Genomic DNA, 27987 nt, shown 5'->3' on the forward strand with positions numbered 1-27987 from the left:
TATCATTATGTTCGGTGACGGTATCGCCGAAAACAATAATGTCGTCAAGGTAAACAAATGCTTTCACCTCTCCGATCTCGAACAGAACAGTATTCATCAACTTCTAGAAGGTCGAAGGACTGTTCATTAATCCCATTGGCATTCGTGTAAATTCGAAATGCCTTTTTGGGATTGAAAACGCTGTTTTGCCGCATCGCGGCGGTCGATCGGGACTTGGTAGAAACCCGATTTCAAATCAATTGAGGAGAAATATTTTGCTCCTCCAACATTATCCAATATCTCATTTATAAGAGGTATTGGGTATACAAACGGCTTGGTAACTTCGTTCAATTATCTGAAGTCTACCACAATTCTGAATCTTTTATTACCGTCAGCATCCGGTTTTTTTGGTACACATAATACCGGTGCATTCCAGGGACTAGTACTGGGTTTTATAATACCCTGCGCCCTCATTTCATCTATTTCTTTATTAATATGCCTTTTTGTGGCCTCGGGAAATCTGTATTGCCTTTTATTAATAGGCACATCTGATGAAGTTTCAATGGTGTGTACTGCGGCGTCAGTCGTAGTTAATCTGTCGCCTTCGAAAAAGAAAATGTCAGCAAAGCTTTCAACTATATTCTTCACTGACTCAAATTCCATATCAGGCAAGTGGGCCAAATTTAACACTTGCCGTAGTTTTTCAACTCTTGCAATACCTTTTGACTCCGGTGTCAGCTTGTGCTCCAACAGGTCATAGTCAAGCCTCGAGTCTAGGTCTAACTTGGGCATTATAATATTCTTCGTGTCGAGAAAATTGTTCTTCGGCTTTTCATTCAGATATGTTTGGTACTCCCTATTTATTTCGTTTTTATCTAAGTCAGCCTCATTGCGGGCTGTGCTGCTAGTATCTCGCAACTCGTTCTGCACCATGATTCTATTTCTGGCTGCCATATAAACATGTCGACTAAGGACTTCCTCCTTGGGCATGCTCCACGGACTCAAGTCGTCCGGACCTCTATTGCCGTATTTCTTGAACACGATGTAAACAAAATTATTCCCAATTTGAAGCGTATGCTTCTTTAAAAACTCTGCTCCGATTATTCCGTCGCTTGGCAAATTTTCTAATATATGAAATTGTGTCGGGATTAGGAAGTCTCCGACTATTAAATCCAACGTAATTGTACCTGAGGTTCGCACAATGTTGCGGCCGATACCTCCAAAAGTGGTTACATTCTGTGTTTTTACCGGTACATTTAAAAGGTTTACAATGCGTGAATTAATTATATTCGTCCATGCACCTGTATCTAAGATTAAGTTTAACGTAAATTGGACATTCTGCTTAGTCAGCAGCGTTAACATTAAGTACTCTCTGACATCGTAATAGACGCGCTTAGCCACACAAGCGCTGTTATCTCTAATGTGATTGCACGCGGTCTCCCAATCTGATATTTCTATGTTGCTGGGTTCATCTGTGTATCTGTGCATTCATCTGTGCATTCATACGCCAGTCGACGTCTTGACACAATTCCGCGAAGTCATCGCTGAAATACTCTTGAGCAAACGGATCTTTTATACCTTGTTTTGGGTAATTTGCTTCCAGTATGTCTTATACTCAAAATATTTCGGTATCTGCGGTCGCACGAGTGATCGGAACGTCCGTTCATTGATCCGCTCTGACCATAATAACTGTGCTGCCTGTTTCTGGCATAGTTCTCCTGATTACGCCAATGCCTAGGAGCGTCGTGATTGTTACAACTGGGCCGATTCCCACAATATCTTTCATAATTTCTAGTCCTGCGACTAATATGCTTATCTCTTTTGAACCACCTTTTTCTATGACTCGTATCCGTGTGGTTGATTGAGAAAGTATTTATGCTTCTGGTACAATGCTTGAGCGCGGCATGCTGTTTTTCGAGCAATTCAATATCGGAGATATGTTTAATCTCCTGTTCATAATCTTGTAAGTAATCCAGCAGCTCCTCTAAATTCAGCGCTTCTCTATCTACGGCGGCATCTTTCAATAAGCTGTCGTGCAGCCCTGCTATGCAATGTAACCGGAGACTCACTATCATACAAAACTTCCCACCTTTGTTTTCGTAGGAGTCGATTTGTCTCTTAATTTCAATTACTCTTCTTTTGTATTCGGTGAAGGTCTCATACACTCCCTGCCTCAACGTTTCTACCTGAATAATTACCGCTCTTATAGATATATTTTCTCCAAATTCCTTGTAAAGATTCTGCTTGACCTGTTGCCAAGTGTCTGCTCTTATTTTGTGTATTGCGGCAGCTGCCTTGCCTTTCAATTTCAATAAAATTATATAAATCAGAGAAGTGTGTGGCACTCCCTCAGGTATTTCCCGAGCAAAATGCTCGATATGATAAACGAACGCTTCTAGTTCGTTTAGCGATCCGTCATATTCTGGGATGCACTGCATGGCATCTCTTTCTGGAAAACGTAATCCATTATGAATATAAAATTTTTATATATTCCTTAAAAAACGATAAAGGGTACTGCGAATTAAATACTATATGATTATAAAGGCTCATGTAGCCTTCTTCCTCTTCTTAGGTACCACTAACGATTCTGTTGACCAGATGTGATACCGTAGACGAATCTATGTTTTTCGTCGCGCTCACAGAGAAGCTGGACACCAAGGTACGAACCATTTGGTGCCGAAACTGCAACGTTTATGCCTGTCAATTAATTAAACAATTATTCTTATAATATTTTTTCCGACTTATCTGAGCTAAAATAGACATTTTTATTCGGTGTAATTGAAATAATTTTACAACGTATTCAAGATCGTAACTGTCTACATCTGATGGCTTAAGGTGCTCATTCATAAAATAATATTTTAACTTTTGACTCCCTTATGTCACCTTGACTTTGAAACTGCAATCTTGACCAACAACAGTCGTTGAGTATTGTTGATACCCGCGTGTGTCCCCGACTTGGTGAGCGCTGCAACTTTATGTGCTTAAGAGAGGAAAACAAAACAAGACCCTCGCGTAGTTGAATACTACTACTAGCGCGTGTCTCTCTCACTCAGTTAGTTTGCCCCCCGGTTTGCCGCTTCAATTACGTTGAGCAAGTGAACGAAAACCGTTTGCGTGCACTTGTCGTGCCTTGAGCTTTATTGCTTGTTGTTCGAGGAATAAAATCACCCGCGCAATAGCGGCTTGAATTGATTGCTTTTACAAATTGGCCTTCCGACCCAAGTAGATTGAATAACTCGTAAATCCGAATAACCATGAACTAATGAGTCACCCTGCTACAACTATTGACATCTTGGTTATATTATTTCTATAATATATCAAAACTTGATGGAAATAACAAAATTTGTGTTATTTATGCTCCCAAAATGATCATAAATAAAAAATTATTGCATCTTTGTCATGCAGTCGGATTGCATCAAACGCATCCTTGATAGCGATATCAATAGCAGAGTAAAAATATGTTTTGTAATCATCTTTTATATATTGCACCCAGCAATTGCATTAACAGGGGCACTCCTCGAAATTTTTAAGTTTTCCCGTAAATTGTTGTGATGGATGCACTCACCACAAAACCAAAAACTTTCGCGTTATATCATCCGCATGTTATTCATAAAACAAAATCCACTTACGAATCCAACAAAGGAAATCTTACACAACACACACACCGCTAACAGAAGATCGGAAGAGGGTGGTTGTTGAATATGATGTTAATTTTACTCATCAACTTCGTAAAAAAATTACGAAATTTGGGTTGGATATTATCTACAGTAGTAGAAATAACCGACTGAAAACAAGATTGGGGTCTACTGAAGACACTATTGATAAATTACATAGGGCAGGTGTTTATAAAGTTTATTTATTTATTTACTACGTCTCCAGACCAAGCTGTACAGACTGACTTATCCCTAACTAGTTTAAATACCTAACACTTATTTTAAAACGATGTCTAGTTACATTCAAATCAAACACATTAATATCATTTAGTGGGGCAAAACATCTTTCCAGAGGGTGATTTTGTCCGAATACAGTCCGGTGCGTAGTTGTCCGGAATAACAAGCGTTGGCGAGATCGACGCGCTGGCGCATTGAAGTTCATCTGTTGCAGTAGGTTCGGGCAACCAATATGGTTGCGTACCACGTCGAAGGCAAACATTCGTTGTGAGTATGCTCGTCTTTGGTGCAAGGGTTCCAGTTTAATTAAACGGCATCGCTGGTCATACGGCGGTAATCTTTGTGGGTTGTTCCAAGGTAGTCGTCGTAGTGCGAAACGGAGAAAGCATCGCTGTATTCTCTCTATGCGAACAATTTGGGTTTCGTGGTAGGGAGCCCAAATTTGAACAGCGTACTCGAGGACACTTCGAACAATAGAGCAGTAAAGCGTTTTGAGTGCGTATACATCGCTGAAATCGCGTGTGTGTCGGCGGACGAAACCGAGCAAAGCGAAAGCCTTACTCGTAGTCGCTGCGATGTGCTCGTTAAAACTGAGCTTGCTGTTCACGATCACTCCTAAGTCCTTCATTGAAAAAATCACAGGAGGGTTGTGTGCAAAGCCACGACCGCAAGGTTGAAGTAGAATACTTTTTCACAGCTCTACTTACGGCTGTAAATTAACCTACGGCCGGCGTATCGGTTCGCGCCGCTTATCGCGTTTAGCCTGGCAGAGACCTAATGCGCACGGCCAACACAATAGAAAGGTGTTTTCACATTGAAATTAGACACGGCTTTACTGGAGTAAATGTTGGCAAATGCATCTACCGCTAATACCGCCGCTATCGCACGAAAAATGACGCGCGTCTAAGAACACCCGAACTGTTTCGCCGTGCCGCTTCCATTTACTTCCTTATTACATCGGCCTTAGGAAAGTACCGGCTGCACCTACCGCTGAGGCTGTTACCATACTGCTACTGGTACCCAAAGCTATAAACTCTTCAAATTAAGTGTTTTATTTGTCCTCAAAAGAACAATTGTTCAATTCCATATCGGATATGATGTCGGGATTAGGAAGTCTCCGACTATTAAATCCAACGTAATTGTACCTGAGGTTCGCACAATGTTGCGGCCGATACCTCCAAAAGTGGTTACATTCTGTGTTTTTACCGGTACATTTAAAAGGTTTACAATGCGTGTATTAATTATATTCGTACATGCACCTGTATCTAAGATTAAGTTTAACGTAAATTGGACATTCTGCTTAGTCAGCAGCGTTAACATTAAGTACTCTCTGACATCGTAATAGACGCGCTTAGCCACACAAGCGCTGTTATCTCTAATGTGATTGCACGCGGTCTCCCAATCTGATATTTCTATGTTGCTGGGTTCATCTGTGTATCTGTGCATTCATCTGTGCATTCATACGCCAGTCGACGTCTTGACACAATTCCGCGAAGTCATCGCTGAAATACTCTTGAGCAAACGGATCTTTTATACCTTGTTTTGGGTAATTTGCTTCCAGTATGTCTTATACTCAAAATATTTCGGTGTCTGCGGTCGCACGAGTGATCGGAACGTCCGTTCATTGATCCGCTCTGACCATAATAACTGTGCTGCCTGTTTCTGGCATAGTTCTCCTGATTACGCCAATGCCTAGGAGCGTCGTGATTGTTACAACTGGGCCGATTCCCACAATATCTTTCATAATTTCTAGTCCTGCGACTAATATGCTTATCTCTTTTGAACCACCTTTTTCTATGACTCGTATCCGTGTGGTTGATTGAGAAAGTATTTATGCTTCTGGTACAATGCTTGAGCGCGGCATGCTGTTTTTCGAGCAATTCAATATCGGAGATATGTTTAATCTCCTGTTCATAATCTTGTAAGTAATCCAGCAGCTCCTCTAAATTCAGCGCTTCTCTATCTACGGCGGCATCTTTCAATAAGCTGTCGTGCAGCCCTGCTATGCAATGTAACCGGAGACTCACTATCATACAAAACTTCCCACCTTTGTTTTCGTAGGAGTCGATTTGTCTCTTAATTTCAATTACTCTTCTTTTGTATTCGGGGAAGGTCTCATACACTCCCTGCCTCAACGTTTCTACCTGAATAATTACCGCTCTTATAGATATATTTTCTCCAAATTCCTTGTAAAGATTCTGCTTGACCTGTTGCCAAGTGTCTGCTCTTATTTTGTGTATTGCGGCAGCTGCCTTGCCTTTCAATTTCAATAAAATTATATAAATCAGAGAAGTGTGTGGCACTCCCTCAGGTATTTCCCGAGCAAAATGCTCGATATGATAAACGAACGCTTCTAGTTCGTTTAGCGATCCGTCATATTCTGGGATGCACTGCATGGCATCTCTTTCTGGAAAACGTAATCCATTATGAATATAAAATTTTTATATATTCCTTAAAAAACGATAAAGGGTACTGCGAATTAAATACTATATGATTATAAAGGCTCATGTAGCCTTCTTCCTCTTCTTAGGTACCACTAACGATTCTGTTGACCAGATGTGATACCGTAGACGAATCTATGTTTTTCGTCGCGCTCACAGAGAAGCTGGACACCAAGGTACGAACCATTTGGTGCCGAAACTGCAACGTTTATGCCTGTCAATTAATTAAACAATTATTCTTATAATATTTTTCCCGACTTATCTGAGCTAAAATAGACATTTTTATTCGGTGTAATTGAAATAATTTTACAACGTATTCAAGATCGTAACTGTCTACATCTGATGGCTTAAGGTGCTCATTCATAAAATAATATTTTAACTTTTGACTCCCTTATGTCACCTTGACTTTGAAACTGCAATCTTGACCAACAACAGTCGTTGAGTATTGTTGATACCCGCGTGTGTCCCCGACTTGGTGAGCGCTGCAACTTTATGTGCTTAAGAGAGGAAAACAAAACAAGACCCTCGCGTAGTTGAATACTACTACTAGCGCGTGTCTCTCTCACTCAGTTAGTTTGCCCCCCGGTTTGCCGCCTTAAAAGACGCGCGTCTAAGAACACCCGAACTGTTTCGCCGTGCCGCTTCCATTTACTTCCTTATTACATCGGCCTTAGGAAAGTACCGGCTGCACCTACCGCTGAGGCTGTTACCATACTGCTACTGGTACCCAAAGCTATAAACTCTTCAAATTAAGTGTTTTATTTGTCCTCAAAAGAACAATTGTTCAATTCCATATCGGATATGATGCAATCGCATCTCTGTAATATTACCGACAGTAATATTCTTCTAAACATAATGATCCTACTTTTTCATTAGAGGAAGTGCCGGCTGATGTACCGCAAAAATCCCTCCCGATCGCTCGCGTTGGCGTTCAGTCTGGCAGAGGTCTGAGACGTGGTGACCAACCACAGGGCAAGTGATTTGTTTAATTGAAGAAACAGATCGCGACCGCGAAAACTTCTCGTATTTTCCTTAATTTTCGAATTCTTTATCTGTCAATCAAATATCCGAATTCGAAATTCAAAACGCACTTAATGCATTCCAAAATTATTTGAATCAATAATTAATGAAAAAATCTTTCAGCAAGTAAAAAACCAAATTACAACTCAACAGCACGGCTTTTACAAAGGCCGATCAACTACCACAAATCTTTTGGAATTCATAACTTTCACTCTGACTGTAATGGACAACGGTAACCACGTAGCAGCTCTTTATACGGACTTTAGCAAGGCATTTGACAGAATCGACATACCTTTATTACTCTTCAAGCTCGAAAAATACGGAACTGAAACAAAATTTCTGGAATGGCTGCAGTCATACTTAACAAAACGAACACAAATAGTCCGCTTTCAAAATTCCTTTTCAAACCCAATAGAAGTAACTTCTGGGGTTCCTCAAGGTTCTCACCTGGGCCCTCTTCTTTTCATATTATACGTCAATGACATTTCCTTTCTTCTTATGTCAATACATGTGCTTGTATATGCTGACGACATGAAGCTCTTTATAGAAATAAGCAATGCAGAAGACTTCGAAATATTCCAGAATGAAATTAATGTATTCTACACTTGGTGCAACAAAAGTCTATTACAACTCAATATTAAAATATGTAATTCAATAGCCTTTAGCAGAAAAACAGTAACACCACCTACAAATATTTTCTTGGGAAACCAACCAGTAGAAAAATGAAAAATCGTAAGGGACCTAGGCGTAGTCTTAGACTCCAAACTTACATTCATATAACATTATAATACAATTATCAACAAAGCAAATAGTATGCTGGGCTTTATAAAACGCTTCGGCCACAATTTTCAAGACCCATATACAATCAAACTATTATATATTACATACTTCCGACCAATTCTTGAATACTGTAGCATTGTATGGAATCCCTATATTGCCACACATGAAGAACGCATTGAATCTGTCCAAAAACAATTTCTTTTGTACGCGCTTCGTAAGCTAAATTGGACATCATTTGCCTTACCATCATATGAAGCACGCTGCATGCTTATAGACATAGAAGCACTTAAAGAACGCCGCGATCTTTCAATGCTTTATTTTATCAATGACATTATTTCTCAACGCGTGCAATCTACTAAATTATTATCACAACTAAATTTTTATGCACCCAGTCGTCAATTAAGAAATCGTAAAATATTTTCGGAAAACTCTCACAGAACAAACTACTCAAAAAATGGCCCAATAAATCGCATGATGCGTCACTATAATCAGCACTGCGAAAATATCGACATCACCATGGGCAGAAATCAAATAAAAAAACGACTAACTTCTGGAAATAATGTATAGAATATAAGAAAACATTGTATTATTATAACTGTAGCCTACATTTGCTTGACGAAATAAATAAACAAATAAATAAATAAATTTGAAGGCAGCCACAGGCGCAACCCGCTGCTATGGCCTGTTACTGCTGAGTGCCGATATATGCTGTTACTGCTGTCAACGTTGTGGACGGTCCATCCAGTTCACCTTCCGACTAATGAATGTAGCTAGTTATCCCAGAAACACTCTTTTATAGCCGAAGAGTGCTACGTTATAGGCCACGCCTTTCAGTTCAGGTTTACCATTTCCTTATGTTCTTTAGACAAATTATTCCACAATTCGCATTTGATTTTTGTATCCAGCGAATAAACACCGATGGTGCTCTCACACACGCAACGGTTTTAACCCGTATCTTATTGCGGTTTGTAACATCAAGCCATTTCGTTTGCTCGCTGTTGCGTGTTGCATCATGTTGCAACTTGGCAACTGGGAGACGACGAAATTATGTTTATGCTGATTGATTGAATCGACTTCATATTAGCTCTGCATAGTCGAATTAACTGTCTTTGTGAATGCGGTCTAACAGGGCAGTTTGTTATTCAAAGTTGGTCATGCTGATCGCAGCCTTTGCGCTGCCCCTACAGTGGGGGGTTTACTAAATATAGTAAAAGTAAAAATTAGACAACTACAACAGAATTTGATTGCATCCCGCACAGAATGTCCGCTTGTGTTGATGCCAGAAAATTATTAACCTTCAATTATTTGTTTATTTGCCTTGAAAAAAGCATTTTGCGGTTCAAAATCGGTTGCTGATCGCAACCTTTGAGCTGCCCTTACAGTGGGGGAATTAAGATACACGGACAACATGCACTGTGGAAGCTATTTTACATTCAGTAAATTCGACGGGTGCGACAGATTTAAATTGCTAGGATGCAACACAGAATGCTTGCTTGCGTTGACAAAAATTATGACTTGTTTATTTGCCTTGAAAAAGGCATTTTGATTTCCAAAATTTGATTTCCTGATGGCAATCTTCATGCTGCCCCAACACGGGGGGAATAATTGCTGTCTGGCGACACACGCTGAGAAAAACTGCGCTGCTCCTGAGACGTGGTAACCAACCACAGGGCTAGTGCTGCTGCTAAGGAAGGACGACTGCTGTTGTCGCTGTCTAGAACTATTATGAGCGGCTCCGGCTGAAACAGGCTCTTATATAGGCCAAATAGCATGTTTTCAATAGCAAGGTATATGATCCTGTCGACCGTGCTTGGGAAGCAATCATATAACGACCAATCAGAGGTCGAATTTTTCGTTTCGACAAGGCTTGACTATTTTCAATAGTACAATAGTGTCAATAATAAAATTACAATTGTCTTATTTTAGGAAGAATCTTAGAAGATTTTCCAATCTATTGCTGCAAGAACGAAGGAAATCTATCGAATACTAACCGATTTATTAGCATTTGAAATTGGACATATTTTTCACTTTTTTCGGTTTTAGATTTTCATTTCACATCCCTATGTAGCCGAACTTCCTGAGAGAAGTATTCTACTTCAAAACACGTTCAAGACTCGAACCATTCGCTTTATACTCGTAACGCCACTGCGTCCGCATTCTAGCAAAGCTGATTACCTTGCACTTCGTCCCGTTAATCGCCATCTCGTTCACACCAGCTTGTTACGATGTCGATGTCCTGCTGCAGGGCGGCACAATCGATCAAAGAACTGATTGCTCGGTATATTTTCAAATCATCGGCGTACATCAGATGATGATAGTCAAGGCGGTTGGTCAAGTCGTTCACAAATAAAATGAAAACTAAAGGACCAAGGTGGCTACCTTGCGGCACACCGAATGGTGTCGGAAACCGGTCTGACTTTACGGATCTATATTTCACGAAAGCGGATCTGTCCCGTAGGTAGGAGCGCAACCACAAGATAAGTCAGTTAGGGAAGCCCAGCTTCTCAAGCTTTTTCAACGTCAGCTCGTGGGGTACCTTATCGAAGGCTTTGGCAAAGTCTACGTAGATACTGTCCACTTGACAGCGTTTGTCCAAACTTGCGTTGAGAAAACTTGCGTATGCCATGAGGTTCGTAGCAGTAGAACGATTTTTGACAAAGCCGTGTTGGTGTTGGGATATTATGGGCTTAGCGGCTGCGTAGAATTTATCGTGAATTAGAAGCTCGAGCGTTTTGGCGAGCCAACAGAGAATCGAGATTGGTCGGTAGTTAGTGACGTTATGAGCACTTCCGGCTTTGTGAATGGCCGTGATAGCAGAGATTTTCCATGCCTCCGGAAACATACCTTCTGATAACGACAGGTTGAAAATGTGGCATACCGGTGATGTAAGTACCTCCGCGCAGCGCTGAATAAATACCGGGAGTAGTTTGTCCGAACAAGGGCCTTTTAACGTGTCAAGTGATTTCAGCGCGATGGTAACCTCGGCTGCGGTGAAAGTTGGACGTGGCAAGTGTATATCGAACGATGGCAAGGAGTTTAACAGTTCCGGGGAAACAGCCAGAGGGTTAAAGTTGTACGCCGATTTGAAAAAAGCGGCAAAAAGTTCGACTGAATCTTTATCATCGTTACTGGTTATGCCCTCGTAAGACATCACTGATGGGATTGACTGTGTGCCATTTTTACTTTTGAAGCAGCGCCAGAAAGAGGACGGATCCACCTTAGCCTCACTTTCAATTCGGAAGATATAATTACGGTAAGCAGAATGGAGGCAATCATCATACTCTGTCTCCAGCATGCGAAGAGTTATTCTGCTTCCGGCGGTTCGATGGCGCATAAATCGGCGGCGAGCTTTACGGAGGACATTACGTTTGTGTCGAAGTGCGGCCTTCCACCACGGGTGATTGTTCGAGTGTCGGATGTTAGTTGTACGAAAAGGTGTATTTCTGGCAAATATTTTAAATAGCTCGTCATAAAAAAAAGTTGCATGCCCACAAGGTTTACATTGGGCAAACCAAAAGAAATTCAGACATCCGGTTTAAGGAACATAAGGAATAACTTGTAGCCTGACACTATAAGGTTACCACAATCCCAAATTTCCAACGACTTTCCAACAGACTTGGAAAATATATTCCCACGGGCTGGATCGTCAAACATCTTCATTGGCAACAAATGATTTCCCACACAAGTGCTGCATACGATACTGACCATATGCAAAGCACTTAAGAAATGCTATCAAGACAGTCAAATTTCTAAAACCATGTTTCACCACAAATCCTGATTCCCATACCTACATGCCAACCAACGATAATAAATTGACAGGTTAGGAGAAACAACGAGTTTGATTGTCTTGGTAACGAAAACATAGTAAACAAACCTGATGCTTAAAGCTTCTACGTCACAACGTCGAAAGTTTCATCACAACGCACTGGTAGATATTGATAAAACAGAACTTTAAGCAATAAAAACAACTTTTGAGATATTTTTTCCTGTTATTTCAAAAATCAATTTAAAAACTTACGATGAAGAGGAACTGTTATAGGCGAAAATAGTTCCGGTGGAACCCGGGTTACCCACAACATCAAGAGATTTAAATTTAAATTTCCATCCGAAATTTAACATAGGTTTTAACCAGATAAGGCTTGAAAGCCTTATCATAACATCATGAAAATAATTTAAAAAATCAAGAAACAAAATCAGTGTTTATTGTACAAAGTGCTTTATTTTCTTGCTATTTTTTCCTGAAACATCCAGGTCACATTTACCATAAAACTGGCCTTCAAGTTTAAATACATCCTTAGTTTCTTCGACGAAACTGTTATTTTGAATCCACTGAACACAGTTTATTGCATCTTCGGTTTCCTGTTGTTGTGAAGCGATGTCCAATACTTGACTCACACGCTGGGCTCAGTGAACGATTTTATCCATTGGTACTACAGCTCTTCTACATTGTTAACTACCAATTTGTTGGTTTTTTTTATCGCTGCAGTCGTCCAATACTGGTGAATGTGAAGTCAGTGTTTCGTGACTTTTTGGAGATTCTGAGTATAATAACTCGGCTATTAGTCCCGCCTGTGCCTTACTTTTACCTTGCAGACTTCTATCAGACGGATCTCCATCAGCTAGCGTACGAATAGTTGGAACGGCTGAAAATTTCATTTTGACTGTAAGACCAGAGTACGTATTTAAGTGATTATTACTTTACCGTTTTTAACTAGACACGATCGTTGATCGACAAGATACCGGCATCCGAAGTCTTCTGGTTTGAAGTCCTGGGAACACACAAACTTTGCATCAGTTGACAACGGCAACTCATGCCGCGGAAAACTATGCATACTCACTGTCAGTTTTTCTTTCCGTATCTTGTATGATGAAATATCACACAATTTAACTAAACAAAACGGCATTTCAAAACTTATGCACTCAACTTCACAGAAATAAACGAATTTCAATTTGCAACTTAAAAGAAATGAACGCACTACAATTTTCAAAACAAACTTTGTGACGTGAAATCCCCGAGCGCTTTGATCGAAATTCATGCTGGGCGTGTACATATAGGAAGCATGCAACATTTTCACCAATACGGTGGTAGGCATCTGCCTAACCTCTGCTCTAATAATATTGCATGCCAACCACTTGAGAATTAACCAAGTTGCATGTAGTCATATGAGATATAATCCAAACCTTACTCAATCCGCTTGTTCGTCACCTCATAGATTCCAAAACGCTGCAAGCAAAACTAGTAGCGTGCATCTTTTCTCATAACCTATTTTCACTCTCTTTCTATTTCCACACCCAAGCCGAAGTCGCAAGCAGCTAAGCAGAAAAGCTGCTCATGGATTACATTAAAACAGTGCTGATTGTTATACGCCTACGCGTATGCCGATGTTCGTAACGCTTGTGAGAATTGGACGCTTTTTAAGCTACCACTACATAAGTCCATACCATGACAACTTATTGCCGTTGGCCACGTCTAGTTGGACTGGATACACTGAAGTCATATTAAACAGACTATTACACTGTAGGAAAGAATTAGAATGTGTTAGAAAAGTTAGAAATTAAGAAGTGACTTAGAATTAAGTTGAGCATGAATAGACTAATCCCGTCCAGGAGTTCAAACTGGCAAGTAGTGTTCTTTTACCAAATCGTAAAGAAGGCCCCGACAAGTTGGAATGTTAATTAGTGCAGATGGCTGGGAATAAGCTCAGAAACTCCCCATTTCAGATCCAAAATAGCCGAATATATTTTTCAAGAAGATCACCCTATGACTACCGACAATATTAGTCTGGTTCGATCCGTAACATCCCCTTAGAAATTAGATGTCGCAGAAAGTTTGGAAATTTTCAAACAAAACCCAGCTACTCTTCTTAACAGAGATCAAGGTAATCACTTCTCATGGTTTTTCAAATGTCAACCTAAAATTGCCTGACAAGGCATGGATCACCAGGCCGCACGATCCTCTACCTAACTCAAGTTGTTTACGTTCCCTGACTTAAAATTTGTCCTATTCCTTTATCTACTTAGATATAAAATTTAAAGGGTTCGCTATTTCCGCAGCAGTCCATCTAAACTCTGAAGAAGGCGCTATGTAAGCGTTGAAATGCGCATTTGCAAGTTATAACTTACTTACTTTCCTGGTGAAACATCCCTCAGGATTTCACCTGCGTCACAATGTTACGCCAACGTCCTCGGTCCATAACAGCTTGTCTCCAGTTTCTTGAGAGTCCCTCACTTCAAAGTTCTTTATCCACTTGGTCTAACCACCTAGCTCGTTGTGCAGCCCTACGTCTTGTACCGGCCGGATTCGAAACGAACACCACTCTGCGGGATTGTTGTCCGGCATTTTTACAACATGTCCCGCCCATTGTACCCTTCCAGCTTTCGCGATTTTCTGGATACTGGGTTCGCCGTAGAGTTGCGCCGCTAGTGGTTAATCCTTCGCCTCCATACGCCATCCTGACATATTCCGCCGAAGATAGTCTTAAGCACACGTCGTTCAGAAACGGCCAGTGCTTGCAAGTCCTCCTCGAGCATTGTCCATGTCTCGTGCCCGTAGAGGACTATTGGTCTAACAAGCATCATGTACATGGTGCACTTGGTACGGGGGCGAAGTTTACCAGACCTCAAGTAGGCACGACTTCCAGCTACAATACGTCTGCGGATTTCTCAACTGCAGTTGTTGTCTGACGTTACCAAAGATGCGAGGTATATAAATTCGTCAACCACCTCGAACTCATCTCCGTCCATTATAACGCTACTGCCTCGGTTCCTCCTGCTAGCAGATACTTAGTCTCTGACGTATTCACTTCCAATCCAACCTTTTCTGCTTCACGTTTCAGTTTGGTGTACTGTTCAGCAACCAACTGGAACGTCCTTCCGACAAGGTCCACGTCGACAGCGAAGCAGATGAACTAGCTGGATTTATTTAACATCGTGCCCCGCATGTTGAAGGCCGCACGTTTCATCACACCTTCAAGCGCATTGTTGAACAGGAGGCATGAAAGACCGTCGCCTTGTCGAAGTCCCTTGCGTGTTTCAAACGGGCTTGATAAGGCACCCGAAATCTTCACACAGCACTGTACACCATCCATCGTGGCCTTGATCAGTCTTGTTAGTTCTGCAGAGAAACCATTTTCGTCCATGACTTTCCATAGCCCTACACGGTCGATAGTATCGTAGTCGGCCTTGACATGGTGCGTAGGGACTTGGTATTCGCGACACTTTTGCAGGATCTGCCGCAGCGTGAAGATTTGGTCCGTTGTCGATCGCCCATCCAAAAAACCGGCTTCATAACTTCCAACAAACCTTCCTGCTAGCGGCGAGAGACGACGAAAGACGATTTGGGAGAGCACTTCATAGGCTGCGTTGAGAATCGTTATTCGCTCGATAGTTCTCACATTCCAACTTGTTCTTGTATATTGGGTATATTACTTCTTCCTTCCACTCCTCCGGTAGCTGTTCTGTATCACAGATCCTGACTATCAGCTGGTGCAGACAGAAAGCCAACCTACCCGAGCCCAGTTTGATAAGCTCCGCTGCGATGCCATCTTTTCCAGCCGATTTGTTGTTCTTGAGCTGCTTGATGGCATCCTTAACTTCATCAGTGAGTAAATTTGGTTTGAGATATTTCTACTCAAATTCTATATTCTTTCTTCCGTTGGGGATCAAGAATTTCAAACTTCTCATACTGAGCATAAAGCCGTTATAAAGAAGGTTAATGTTCCACCTATCGTGGTATTTGTAGCAAATTTTAAAGCATTTCGATAAGAACTTTCATCATTTCTGTCGGATGTGAAAGTTAATTTTCAAATTGGCCGCCAAGGCGAAGTTCGTATTTTGGCCGAATCTTTTGATGGCCATAAACATCTATTACAGTATTTGACTGAAAAGATGTATAAATTTTATTCTTTTGATGCCAAAAACGAGAGACCGTTTAAGGCTGTTTTGGAAGGTCTTTCAAATGATCAAACTATTGATAAATTAAAGATTGTTTGTCAGAATCACTTGGTTTTGCCCCAAACCAAGTAATTTTGATGAAATGAAAGGCAAATGCCAAAATTAATCAAACTGGAATACACCAGGAAAATTACTTAGTACATTTTGATCGTACCAAAGTAAATAATTCGAAATGTTTGGAAAAAGCATGTGTTTTATTTAACGTGCGAATAAAATGAGAAAATTTCAATAGACATGGAGGAATCCATAATATTACGCAATGTCGGAATTGTCAAGCCTATGGTCATGGAACTCGAAACTGCCATATGGCTGCAAAATGTATGATTTGTGGTGACACTAGTCACACGAAAGATATCTGCCCCGTGAGAGAGACCACTAATAGTTTCAAATGTGTAAATTGTGGGGGAATTCACAAATCTAATTTCTTCAATTGTCCTGTAAGGTAAAAAAATATTGCTTGCAGATAACGTAGGAATTCTAAACAACCTGTTGTCAATGTGGGTAATCAAAAGACTTTCAATACTGTTCAGGCATCACCAGCACTTTCATTAGCAGGTGTGTCTGTAGGTAATAATTTAAATTCAGATAACAAATTTCAGACAAATAATCCTGTTCAGGCAACACCAGGCTGTTCATATGCTAGTGTCCTTTCAGGTAATATTTCAAATTCAAACAGTAACAAACCATTCGTGTTTGGTGCTGAAAAATCAACCAGTATTAATTTAGGTATTCCAACACCCGAAAAGATTTATTACCTACAACAATCCATGCTGCAGTTAATGTCCGCTTTGTTGAACTGTAACTCGATGTATGAGGCTGTTCAAGTAGGTAGAAAATTTACAACTAATATTGTTATGAAATTGAAATTCAGCAATGATTTTAAATAATTGTAATAATTGTAATAGATAGTGTAAATTTTCCAAATTGGAATGCTCGCTCTTTAAAAGCGAAAGAGGATGAATTTTACAATTTTTTAACAGTCCACGATGTGCATATTGCAGTTGTGACTGAAACGCTTTTAAAGCCAAATATTAAACTAAAAAAGAATCCAAATTATATGGTTCATAGGTTTGATACTTGACGCAGCCATTAAAATTGCACATGAAGAACATAATCGTAAAATCGAACATCAAATCAAATCTTGCCCTAAGAACTTCTTCAATTACGTGAAAACCAAACTCAAAAGTAACAACTTTCCATCACGAATACATCTTGACAGTAATGTAGGACAAACTAGTAATGAAATATGTATCCTTTTTGCCATTTTTTTTCAAGAAATATACACCACATATGAAGAAACAGATCGCGACCGCGAATACTTCTCGTATTTTCACGAATTTTCGAATTCTTTATCTGTCAATCAAATATCTGAATTCGAAATTCAGAACGCACTTAAAAATTTAGACGCTACGAAAGGTCCTGGACCTGACAGAATAGCTCCAATTTTTCTCAAAAACTTGGCAGAAGAACTATTTACACCATTACAACGCCTCTTTAATATGTCCCTGAAGAATGGAATTTTCCCAGAACTCTGGAAAACTTCATATTTAGTGCCAATTTTCAAATCTGGCGCTAAATCTGACATTCGTAATTATCGTGGAATTGCCATTATTTCATGCATTCCAAAATTATTTGAATCAATAATTAATGAAAAAATCTTTCAGCAAGTAAAACATCAAATTACAACTCAACAGCACGGCTTTTACAAAGGCCGACCAACTTTCATAACTTTCACTTTGACTGCAATGGACAACGGCAACCACGTAGAAGCTCTTTATACGGACTTTAGCAAGGCATTTGACAGAATCGACATACCTTTATTGCTCTTCAAGCTCGAAAAATACGGAACTGAAACAAAATTTTTGGAATGGCTGCAGTCATACTTATCAAATCGAACACAAATAGTCCGCTTTCAAAATTCCTTCTCAAACCCAATAGAAGTAACTTCTGGGGTTCCTCAAGGTTCTCACCTGGGCCCTCTTCTTTTTATATTATACGTAAATGACATTTCCTTTCTTCTTAAGTCAATACATGTGCTTGTATATGCTGACGACATGAAGCTCTTTATAGAAATAACCAATGCAGAAGACTTCGAAATATTCCAGAATGAAATTAATGTATTCTACACTTGGTGCAACAAAAGTCTATTACAACTCAACATTAAAAAATGTAATTCAATAGCCTTCAGCAGAAAAACAGTAACACCACCTACAAACATTTTCTTAGGAAACCAACAAGTAGAAAAATACAAAATCGTAAGGGACCTAGGCGTAGTCTTAGACTCCAAACTTACATTCATAGAACATTATAACACAATAATAAACAAAGCAAATAGTATGCTGGGCTTTATAAAACGCTTCGGCCACAATTTTCAAGACCCATATACAATCAAACTATTCTATATTACATACGTCCGACCAATTCTGGAATATTGTAGCATTGTATGGAATCCATATATTGTCACACATGAAGAACGCATTGAATCTGTCCAAAAACAGTTTCTTTTGTACGCGCTACGTAAGCTAAATTGGACAGCATTTCCCTTACCATCATATGAAGCACGCTGCATGCTTATAGACATACAAGCACTTAAAGAACGCCGCGAACTTTCAATGCTTTATTTTATCAATGACACTATTTCTCAACGCGTGCAATCTACTAAATTATTATCACAACTAAATTTTTATGCACCCAGTCGTCAATTAAGAAATCGTAAAATATTTTCGGAAAACTCTCACAGAACTAACTACTCCAAAAATGTCCCAGTAAATCGCATGATGCGTCACTATAATTAGCACTGCGAAAATATCGACACACCATGGGCAGAAATCAAATAAAAAAAAAACGACTAACTACTGGAAATAGTGTATAGAATATAAGAAAACATTGTATTATTATAGCTGTAGTCTACATTTGCTTGACGAAATAAATAAATAAAATAAAAAATTGATGTTGCCGGTGGTGGAGATGCAATAGTTATCCACCGTCGAATCGTGTTTTACCCCATCTTGAAACCAAAGTTATCGAGAGTTTGGGAATTGAAATTGAAACAAGTATTGGCATTTTACTTATAGCCGCAGTGTATTTGCCTTTTCAATGCACTGGTGAGCGAAAAAATTATTTCAAGGGAGATTTGCTAAAACTCACAAGAAATAAATCTAAATTTTTAATCATCGGTGAATTGAATGCGAAACATCGATCTTGGAATAATGCTCAAAGCAATTCCAATGGAAAAATATTGTTTAATGATTGCTCGGCTGGATTTTATTCAGTTTTATTTCCAATGGTCCTACATGTTATTCTTCTATTAGGAATCCATCTACAATTGATTTGGTACTAACAAATCAAAGTCATTCATGCAGTGATTTATTAACTCATGCTGACTTTGATTCTGATCATCTTCCCATAACATTTTCTATTTCCCATGTAACTATTTTAAACCCCACTAGATCTGTGTTAAATTATCACAAGACTAATTGGGATGGATATCGTTCTACGATCGAAGAAAATTTGAATGATGATATTATTTTACAAAATAGTGCTGACATTGACAGAGCATTAGATAATTTTAGTAGCCTAATACTCAATGCATAGAATTTATCATTTCCTAAGGCTCGAGTGAAATTTAATGCACCAATTATTGACAGTGAACTTCAACTTCTTATACGTTTGAAAAACATACGGAGACGTCAATACCAAAGATCTCGTGATCCTGCTTTAAAAATTATTTTTCAAGAATTACAAAAGGAAATTAAACATAGATTCACTCTCTTGCGAAATGAGAATTTCATGAGAGAAGTTGAACAACTAAAACCTTATTCAAAACCTTTCAGGAAGCTTTCGAAGGTTCTTAATAAACCTTCGAAGCCCATTCCAGTCCTTAAAGATGGTGATTACATTTTTCTAACGAATGAACAAAAATCTCAAAAACTTGCTCAGCAGTTTGAGAGTGTTCATAACTCCAATTTGAACGTAGTAAGTCCTATTGAAAATGAAGTAAACCAAAAGTATGATCAGATCACCACCCAAGAATTTCTTTCTGAAGAGGTATTGGAAAAAAACTTGAATGAGGTGCGAACTATTCTCAAAAAATTCAAAAACATGAAACCACCAGGAGATGATGGGATTTTCTATATCCTCATCAAAAGACTTCCCGCAAAACTCTTTAAATTTCTTGGTAAAAATTTTCAACAGATGCTTTGCACTAGCACAGCGGTTCTCAACCTTTTTTGGTCCGCGTACCCCTTGGCGATATTTTTCATATCGATCGTACCCCCTGGCCTGGAATGTTATCGCAGAGTGGGAGATAGTAGTGGTAGATCAATTGATGGTAGTCTAGTTCTGGTTTCGAATTAAACTATGGTTTGATTGATTGCTACAATCATGTTTATAAAAGCAAGATTGGACAGCAAACGAAGTATTATAAAAAAATGCTCTGTTCGCCATTACTGATTTTTCTTTCGCGTACCCCCTAAAGGCTTTCGAGTACCCCCAGGGGTACGCGTACCCCAGGTTGAGAAACGCTGCACTAGCACATTTTCCTACGAAATGGAAATTAGAACCCGAAAAGAATCCAGCTGAGGCATCAAGTTATCGACCAATTAGTTTACTTTCCTCTATTAGCAAACTTTTTTAAAGAATAATTTTTAATAGAATGATAACACATATTAATGAGAACTCAATTTTTGTAAATGAGCAGTTTGGTTTTCGCCATGGGCATTCCACTACTCATCAGTTACTTAGAGTAACAAATATGATTCGAACTAATAAATCTGAAGGCTATTCGACTGGAGCTGCTCTTCTAGATATAGAAAAGGCATTCGACAGTGTTTGACATAAAGGTTTAATAGCTTAAATGTCAATTTTCAGTTTTCCGCTTTACCTCACAAAAATGATACAAAATTATTTAACTGACCGCACTCTCCAGGTTAACTATCTAAATGGTAAATCTAATAGATTGCCTGTTAGAGCTAGTGTGCCTCAGAGGAGTATCTTGGGCCCAATCTTATATAACATTTTTACTTCTGATCTTCCTGATTTACCACCAGGTTGTGAGAAATCTCTGTTTTGTGACGATACAAGCATTTCCGCAAAAGGAAAAAGCCTTTGTGTTATATGCAATCGGCTACAAAAAAGTTTAGATATATTTTCTTCATACTTGCAAAAATGGAAGATTACCCCTAATGCTTCTAAAACACAGTTAATTATTTTTCCTCATAAGCCAAGAGTTTCATTTCTCAAACCCATCCATAACCACCTTATTAAGATGAACGGTGTGGTCCTAAATTGGTCTGATCAAGTGAAATACTTAGGGCTAATTTAAGATAAGAATCTTACTTTCAAGGAGCACATTGAAAATATCCAGTCAAAGTGCAATAAGTATATCAAATGTTTATATCCTCTTATCAACAGGAATTTTAGACTTTGTCTCAAGAATAAACTGTTAATTTACAAACAAAATTTTAGGCCAGCAATGGTATATGCAGTTCCCATCTGGGCAAGTTGTTGTGCAACCAGGAAGAATACACTTCAAAGGATTCAGAATAAACTTTTGAAAATGATTTTGAAGCGTCCTCCCTGGTTAAGCACGAACGAGCAACATAGGCTCACTAATGTAGAAACATTAGAAAATATGTCAAGCCAAATTATCAACAAATTCCGACAAAAATCGTTGCAATCCTCGTTTGCAACGATTAGCTCACTTTATAGTCAGTAAGATAGTTTTAAGTTTATTTTAAGTTTGGTTTTATTCCTTTTTTTTCTCCTTGACAAGTAGGTTTAATAATTTTCCCACAATTACATTAACTTAACTGCGAAAGCTAAAAACGTTCAATAACATAAAAAATCACAGGAAGGTTGTGTGCAAAGCCACGACCGCAAGGATGAAGTAGAATACTTTTACAAGAAAACACGGCTGCTTGCGTGTCAGTCATTTTTTAATTTGTTGTTCAATTCAATATCAGATAAGATACCGATCACATCTTGGCGTTATCACTGACAGTGCGAATAAAGTATTCCTTGTGATAAAATAAACAGTGAAAAGCTTATTCAACACTCAAAACTAAACGGCTCATGTGTTGTCAAAATGAGTCAACTTTTCATTGAATGCATTTATAGTGCCCGCTATCGCACAAAGACTGCATTTCACTAAAGTGCCTCACTGCATCAGCTGCTATCGATGCTAAACCCGCTGCAACTGCTACGCTATCCGTGGCCATGCTAATGTTTTGGTCCATCTATGCTGAGATCCGCTGCAACTAGTGCACTATCCATTGCCATGCCACAGCTGTGGCCGCTATCCGCCTGGTATCCACTCGTCGCTGTCTAGAAATATTATGAGAGGCTTCGACTGAACAGGCTCTTATATAGGGATGAAAAACCTATCGATAGTAGTAGGAAATCATCGCTAACTATCGATAGCCATTTCAGTCGATAATTCCCATCCTTAGGCCTCTGTCATAGTGAACGCAAACGCGAGCGATGGGGCGAGAAACTTGCCGTAGGTAATTAAACAGCTCTCTTTACGGCTGTTTACCTACGGCAAGTTTCTCGCTCCATCGCTCGCGTTCGCGTTCACTATAGCAGAGGCCTTACTCTTATACAGACAAATAGCAAATTTGAAATGGCAAGGTCTATGATCCTGTCGACCGTGCTTGGGAAGCAATCATATTAACGACTTATCAGATCAGTCAAATTTCGTGCTTCAACAAGACTTGACCAATCTTAATAATATAGTTGCTTGTCATGATTTAAACTTGATAATTTTTGAATTTTGATTTTGCGAAAAATTAATTTTTATGCTGATGATGAAAACTTTTCGGATGTTGTGCTCATGACTGAAGGAAAAGATAATTCAGTACGTTCTGAGACACGGAGATGAAACCAAATGTGTAAATTGATTTAAGAGAAAATATTAACTCTTCAATTAGGTTTTTATTTCATCCTGAAAAGGACAATTTGTTGTTTAATTCAATGTTTGATAAGATGCCGATCACATCTTTGATTTATCACTGGCAGTGGAATAAAGTATTCCTTGGGGGAAAATAAACACTGAAAACTTTCCAGAACGTTCTGTTCATTGGATGCATTTGCTAGTGTGCCTGCTATCGCTCAGAGACAGCATTTCACTAAAATGCCACACTGCATCAGCTGGCCCTGCTTATATTGATGCTGAGACCAACGTCAACCGCTGCGCTATCCCCGTTGCCACAGTAGTGGACGCTTCCGTTGCCATTGGTATCCGCTGCCCTGCACCACCTGGTCCTGCTATCGATGCTGAGACGCGCTCCGCTATCCGTTGCCATACCACAGCTGTGGCCGTTGTCCGCTGCACTGCTACTGCTGCTGTATCCACTGTTGCTGCTAAGGGAGGACTGCTGTTGTTGCAGTCTAGAATTATAATGAGCAGCTTCGGGTGAAACAGGCTCTTATATAGGCCAAATAGCACATTTCAAATGGCAAGGTCTATGATTCTGTCGACCGTGCTTGGGAAGCAATCATATAACAACCAATCAGAGGCCAAAGATTTCGTTTTGACAAGGCTTGACTATTTTTAATAGTACAATAGTTTGAAAAATAAAATTACAATTATCTGCATTTGGGAAGAATCTTAGAAGATTTTTCAATCTATTGCTGCAAGAACGAAGGAAATCCATCGAATACTAACCGATTTATTAGCATTTGAAATTGGACATATTTTTCACTTTTTTCGGTTTTAGATTTTCATTTCACATCCCTATGTAGCCGAACTTCCTGAGAGAAGTATTCTACTTCAAAAGCGTACATATATATATATATATATATATATATATATATATATATATATATATATATATATATATATATATATATATATATATATATATATATATATATATATATATATATATATATATATATATAATATAGTGTATATATATATAATAGTATATATATAATAGTGTTGAAATGTCACCATTTGTGGCAGAACACACAATATTAATTCTGAATAGATATTATTACATAAATAAATCATTACAAACATTCCGCTGCGCTGTTAATGGCTGCTTTTACATTACTCCAGCAGTCCTCTAGAGGGGCTTCGATGAGTTCACCCTCTTCCGGCCTCAAGGCTTTGCACGCAATCAGTAACGACTTCGGGTAATTTGAGTCGTTCCAGGTCATACCGTGGCGGGCGACGGTAGCGTATGTTATTGATAATCGAAAGTCTTTGGCGCATTTGACCATCAGAAGATAGCGGTCAGAATCGACGTTTGCGCCACGGTAAGTTCAGACGTCAATAATACCCGAGAAGTGCTTTCCATCAATCAAAACGTGATCGATTTGTAATTCGGTCTGTTGTGGTGATCTCCAGGTATAACAATATGGGAGAGTATGATGAAAATAGGTACTACGTATAGCCATGTTCTAGGGGGCGGCGAAGTCAATTAGTCGAAGGCCGTTTTCGTTCGTTAGCCGGTGAGCGCTGAACTAAATCCCTCCTCCTGGCCTACCTGAGCGTTGAGATCTCCGATAACGATTTTGACGTCATGTTTTGGGCAGCTATCGTATGCACGCTCCAACTGCGCGTAAAAGGCGTCCTTTTCGTCGTCGTTAAGTCGATGAAGAAACGGCCTCTAATCCTCAACTTACACATTCTGTTGTCGATTGGCCACCACCCCAATCACGCGCTTCTGCATTTCACCCATCACAATAAAAGCTGTGCCCAGCTCGTGTGTGTTGCCGCAGCTCTGGTAGATGGTATACCCATCTTTGTACGTATGTACCGATACTCCCTTCCAGCATACTTCCTGCAGCGCTACAATGTTGAACTTGCGGACCCTCAATAAGTCGGAAAGAATGCGGGTACTTCTCAGAAAATTAAGGGACTTGCAGTTCCCTGATCCGAGTTTCCAATCGTTGCCTGGGTCTATGCCGATTGTTCCGGTCCGAGTTTACATTGCTTGCTTCCTGTATTGATGATTTTTACGGCTGGCTTGTAACCAAAAACAAGAACGTTTTGTGGCCGTTGAAGAAATGTCTAACTCCTTTTTTATCATATTATTGTGAATTTTCCTTGCATCACTTCTGAACAAATATGGCCTATACTCGAAAAAAACAACGCACCAGACAAAAGTGTTCGCCAAAATATTTGTTTTTTTTTCCAAATTTACAGGGAATGAACTAATGCATATGGATTATGTGTACTTTATTCAATTTCCTTTCTATCGCTGAAATCCCGCAACTTTCCCTTAAAACCCCTCATTACATTTTGTGCAATGATGGAGCCGACCTTTTTGGTCACTTTCATCCTTTCTTTCTTCAACTCCAAGTTGTTTTCCACACCACCTGGACGAGTTTTGAACTTTGGCTTTCATTATGGGTCAAAATCTTTGCACCGAACGGATCTCTTGTGAATTTGGGAAGTTTGCGGTTTTAGGTACAAAATCAACGTTTTTGTTTTCCCTGTACCAATCCAACGTCGATCACGCGTAATGGCATAATGCCAGGTCCAGCCAACAATTTCTCGCCTCCGTGGGACCGCAGGAAGGGCAACAGACGTTTCTGGAGGCACTCGGTGCGGTCAACTTCGTTTTTGATGGTTCTCGTGATGTACGTTTACTCAGTTTATTGCATTGGCATATGGCCTGAGAGCAAGTATTTTTGGCGGGTTTGTCCACTTTCTTTTTTCTTATGTCTTCCGGAACACTAAACCGTGGTTTGGCAACGTAAAACTTCAGCCCCGGTATTTGCTTTGCGTCTGCCTAAATGTAGGATTCATCATGCATAACCACACATCGGTTTCGTTAACCACTCTCGATACAGCTTCCTTGCGCGGGATGTGGCCGCCGTGTTTTGTGATAACGCACTCCGGACTTTGAATACACGAAGCCCAGCTCTTGTTATGATTTGATGTAAGAACCAGCCGGAGCACTTTGCCTTCAGAGCCGCGTCGCGAAATGAAAGGTTTGGATTACGCTTGAAATAAACCTAAACCTTTCGGGCCTTCACAGGGTCAGCTGTCTTCGATTACCTTCCTCTGCCGAGCCGCCGCTCGGTCGTCTAGGACTCCTTTTACCACCCAAGACACAGTTGTATGGGTAATTTCCAGTTGTTTCGGTGATATTTCAATAACCACTGAACCAATTGTTATGAACTCCAAACTAGTTATACCCAGCTTTTCATCAATTTTTCCACGGACAAAAAAGTATCACACGGATAAATATGTTGCATTTTTCGAGTACAGGCCTTGATTATTTATGCACGGTGCTAATTCCTGTTGAAAGTAGAAACTTTCTTTTTCAAATAATTTATCCAACATCCTTGAATTGCAAAATAAAATCCAATTAAGCTTTATCCACTCTTTAGTTTCTAGAGAATTATATTTGAAGCAATATTTTAAGTATAATATGTAAATTACATTATTTAATATGTCGTGTTATTTATGCTAAAGAAATAGTACATTCCTATCATAATGACTCTTAACTTAGAACACTTTTATTCTGTTTTTTATTTCTTTCCATACCTTTTGAATCACATATAAAATTGTTATGAAATTTATTATTTGCAAGTTTGAGGGACAACCCGTTCGTTTAAATAAGTTGTGTGAGATAATAGATTTTCGCTGTTTTTACCATTTAATACAAAATGGTTGAAGTAAAACTCCGATTACACTGGTCAACACAGGTGTGGCCCTACAGCTCAAACTGAAAAAAGTGAGAGATTAATGCTATTAACCATTCATGTGAATTTTGGTGCCTCTAGCAACTAACATTTTGTCAGAGACTTAAACGAGTTTTTTCGGGAACGAACCCAGCGAGCAACTACTATGCGACACTTTGACGAAAGTTGACGCGTTTTGACAATGGCTAGAGGCACTAAATTCCACAGGAATAGAGTAAAAAGCTATAATTTTTCTGAGCTTTAGGGTAGCATGTGCTTTTTTTTTGTTTTCGAAGTTTTGTGATTTTAACATATAACAGATGAAGTTAGGGTCTTATGAGGCAACTAATTTTTTGAAATTCGGTTCGGTCATCCTTTAGAAAATAGGAGAGCGTTACATAAATATACATTCATTAAAAAAATGCTCGGGTCGTCGAACTGGGTGAACCCTTTGAAGCATTTTTATACCTTTGATTCTGCTATTGATCGCTATACCTATTTAAGAGAAAGGTAAAAATGTTTCTAAATATAGTTCCATAAACTAGAGTAATTTGTTCTCTATCCAACGAGATATCAATGACCAAAATCCTTTCAGTGGTAACAGAGTTGTAAGCAGTCGAAATCTGTAATGCTGCCATTTCACTCCATCCTCGATGTTTTTGAATTGCCGTCCTACTAAAGTAAACCGTAATTCTATGTCAAAAAACAGTATCAGAAGCTTTAATTTATACACTTATACATAAGTTCTGATCATTATACGCGTCTGATAATCTGATACCATTCCGCATGCAAAACTATAGTACATAATTTAATTTAATCACTAGCAAATTCCAAATGTGCAAACGATTTGGTTAATGTAGACTTGGTATGTACGAACCTGTTTACTGTTCATTTCTTGCCTGAGTTTTACGGTATTCCATTTGTATTTTGTTTCCAGTGATGAAATCTCGTTTCGCAATCTTTCAATATATTGAATATTATTTTTGTGTTCCTGAACCTAAAATAAAACCAACAAATAGTACATTAGACACCAACAAATATACACATATTTCGCTATGTGGTTAATATCATAACTGTAAAATAAATTAGACAACACCGAGTCAGATAGTTTCGTTAAGATTTTGCAGCTAGAGAATTGGCCAAATACCACCCAACATGAGTACAATCAAGTTTTTCTTACGCAGTGCGTCTTGAGCTGCCCGACAGGTCAGACGTATTTCCGGTTGCTTGCGGACTGCTATTTGACTTCCTAAAGCTTCCTAGTTTGTGTTTTGTCAGTGCGT

The 27987-nt window shown here is 39.2% G+C and overlaps 1 protein-coding gene across 14 annotated transcripts in view; it reads right to left on the reverse strand.

Moving 5' to 3' along the window:
* The window catches only part of LOC129734010 (myosin-10), a 540672-nt gene that overhangs the window by 313007 nt on the left and 199678 nt on the right, over positions 1–27987 (reverse strand). For 13 of the 14 annotated variants that reach the window (XR_008729759.1, XR_008729758.1, XR_008729760.1 and 10 more), the window contains exon 4: positions 27582–27701. The exons of the other annotated variant lie outside the window; for it this stretch is intronic. Coding sequence is in view for 10 of the 13 variants with exons in the window: in XM_055695702.1 (XP_055551677.1) it covers positions 27582–27701 (120 nt within the window). In the remaining 3 variants the exon portion in view is untranslated. The remainder of the gene's footprint in view (positions 1–27581; positions 27702–27987) is intronic. 14 annotated transcript variants of the gene reach the window in all.

Source organism: Wyeomyia smithii, chromosome 1 (assembly GCF_029784165.1).
Source record: "Wyeomyia smithii strain HCP4-BCI-WySm-NY-G18 chromosome 1, ASM2978416v1, whole genome shotgun sequence".
NCBI classification, from domain to species: Eukaryota; Metazoa; Arthropoda; class Insecta; order Diptera; family Culicidae; genus Wyeomyia; species Wyeomyia smithii.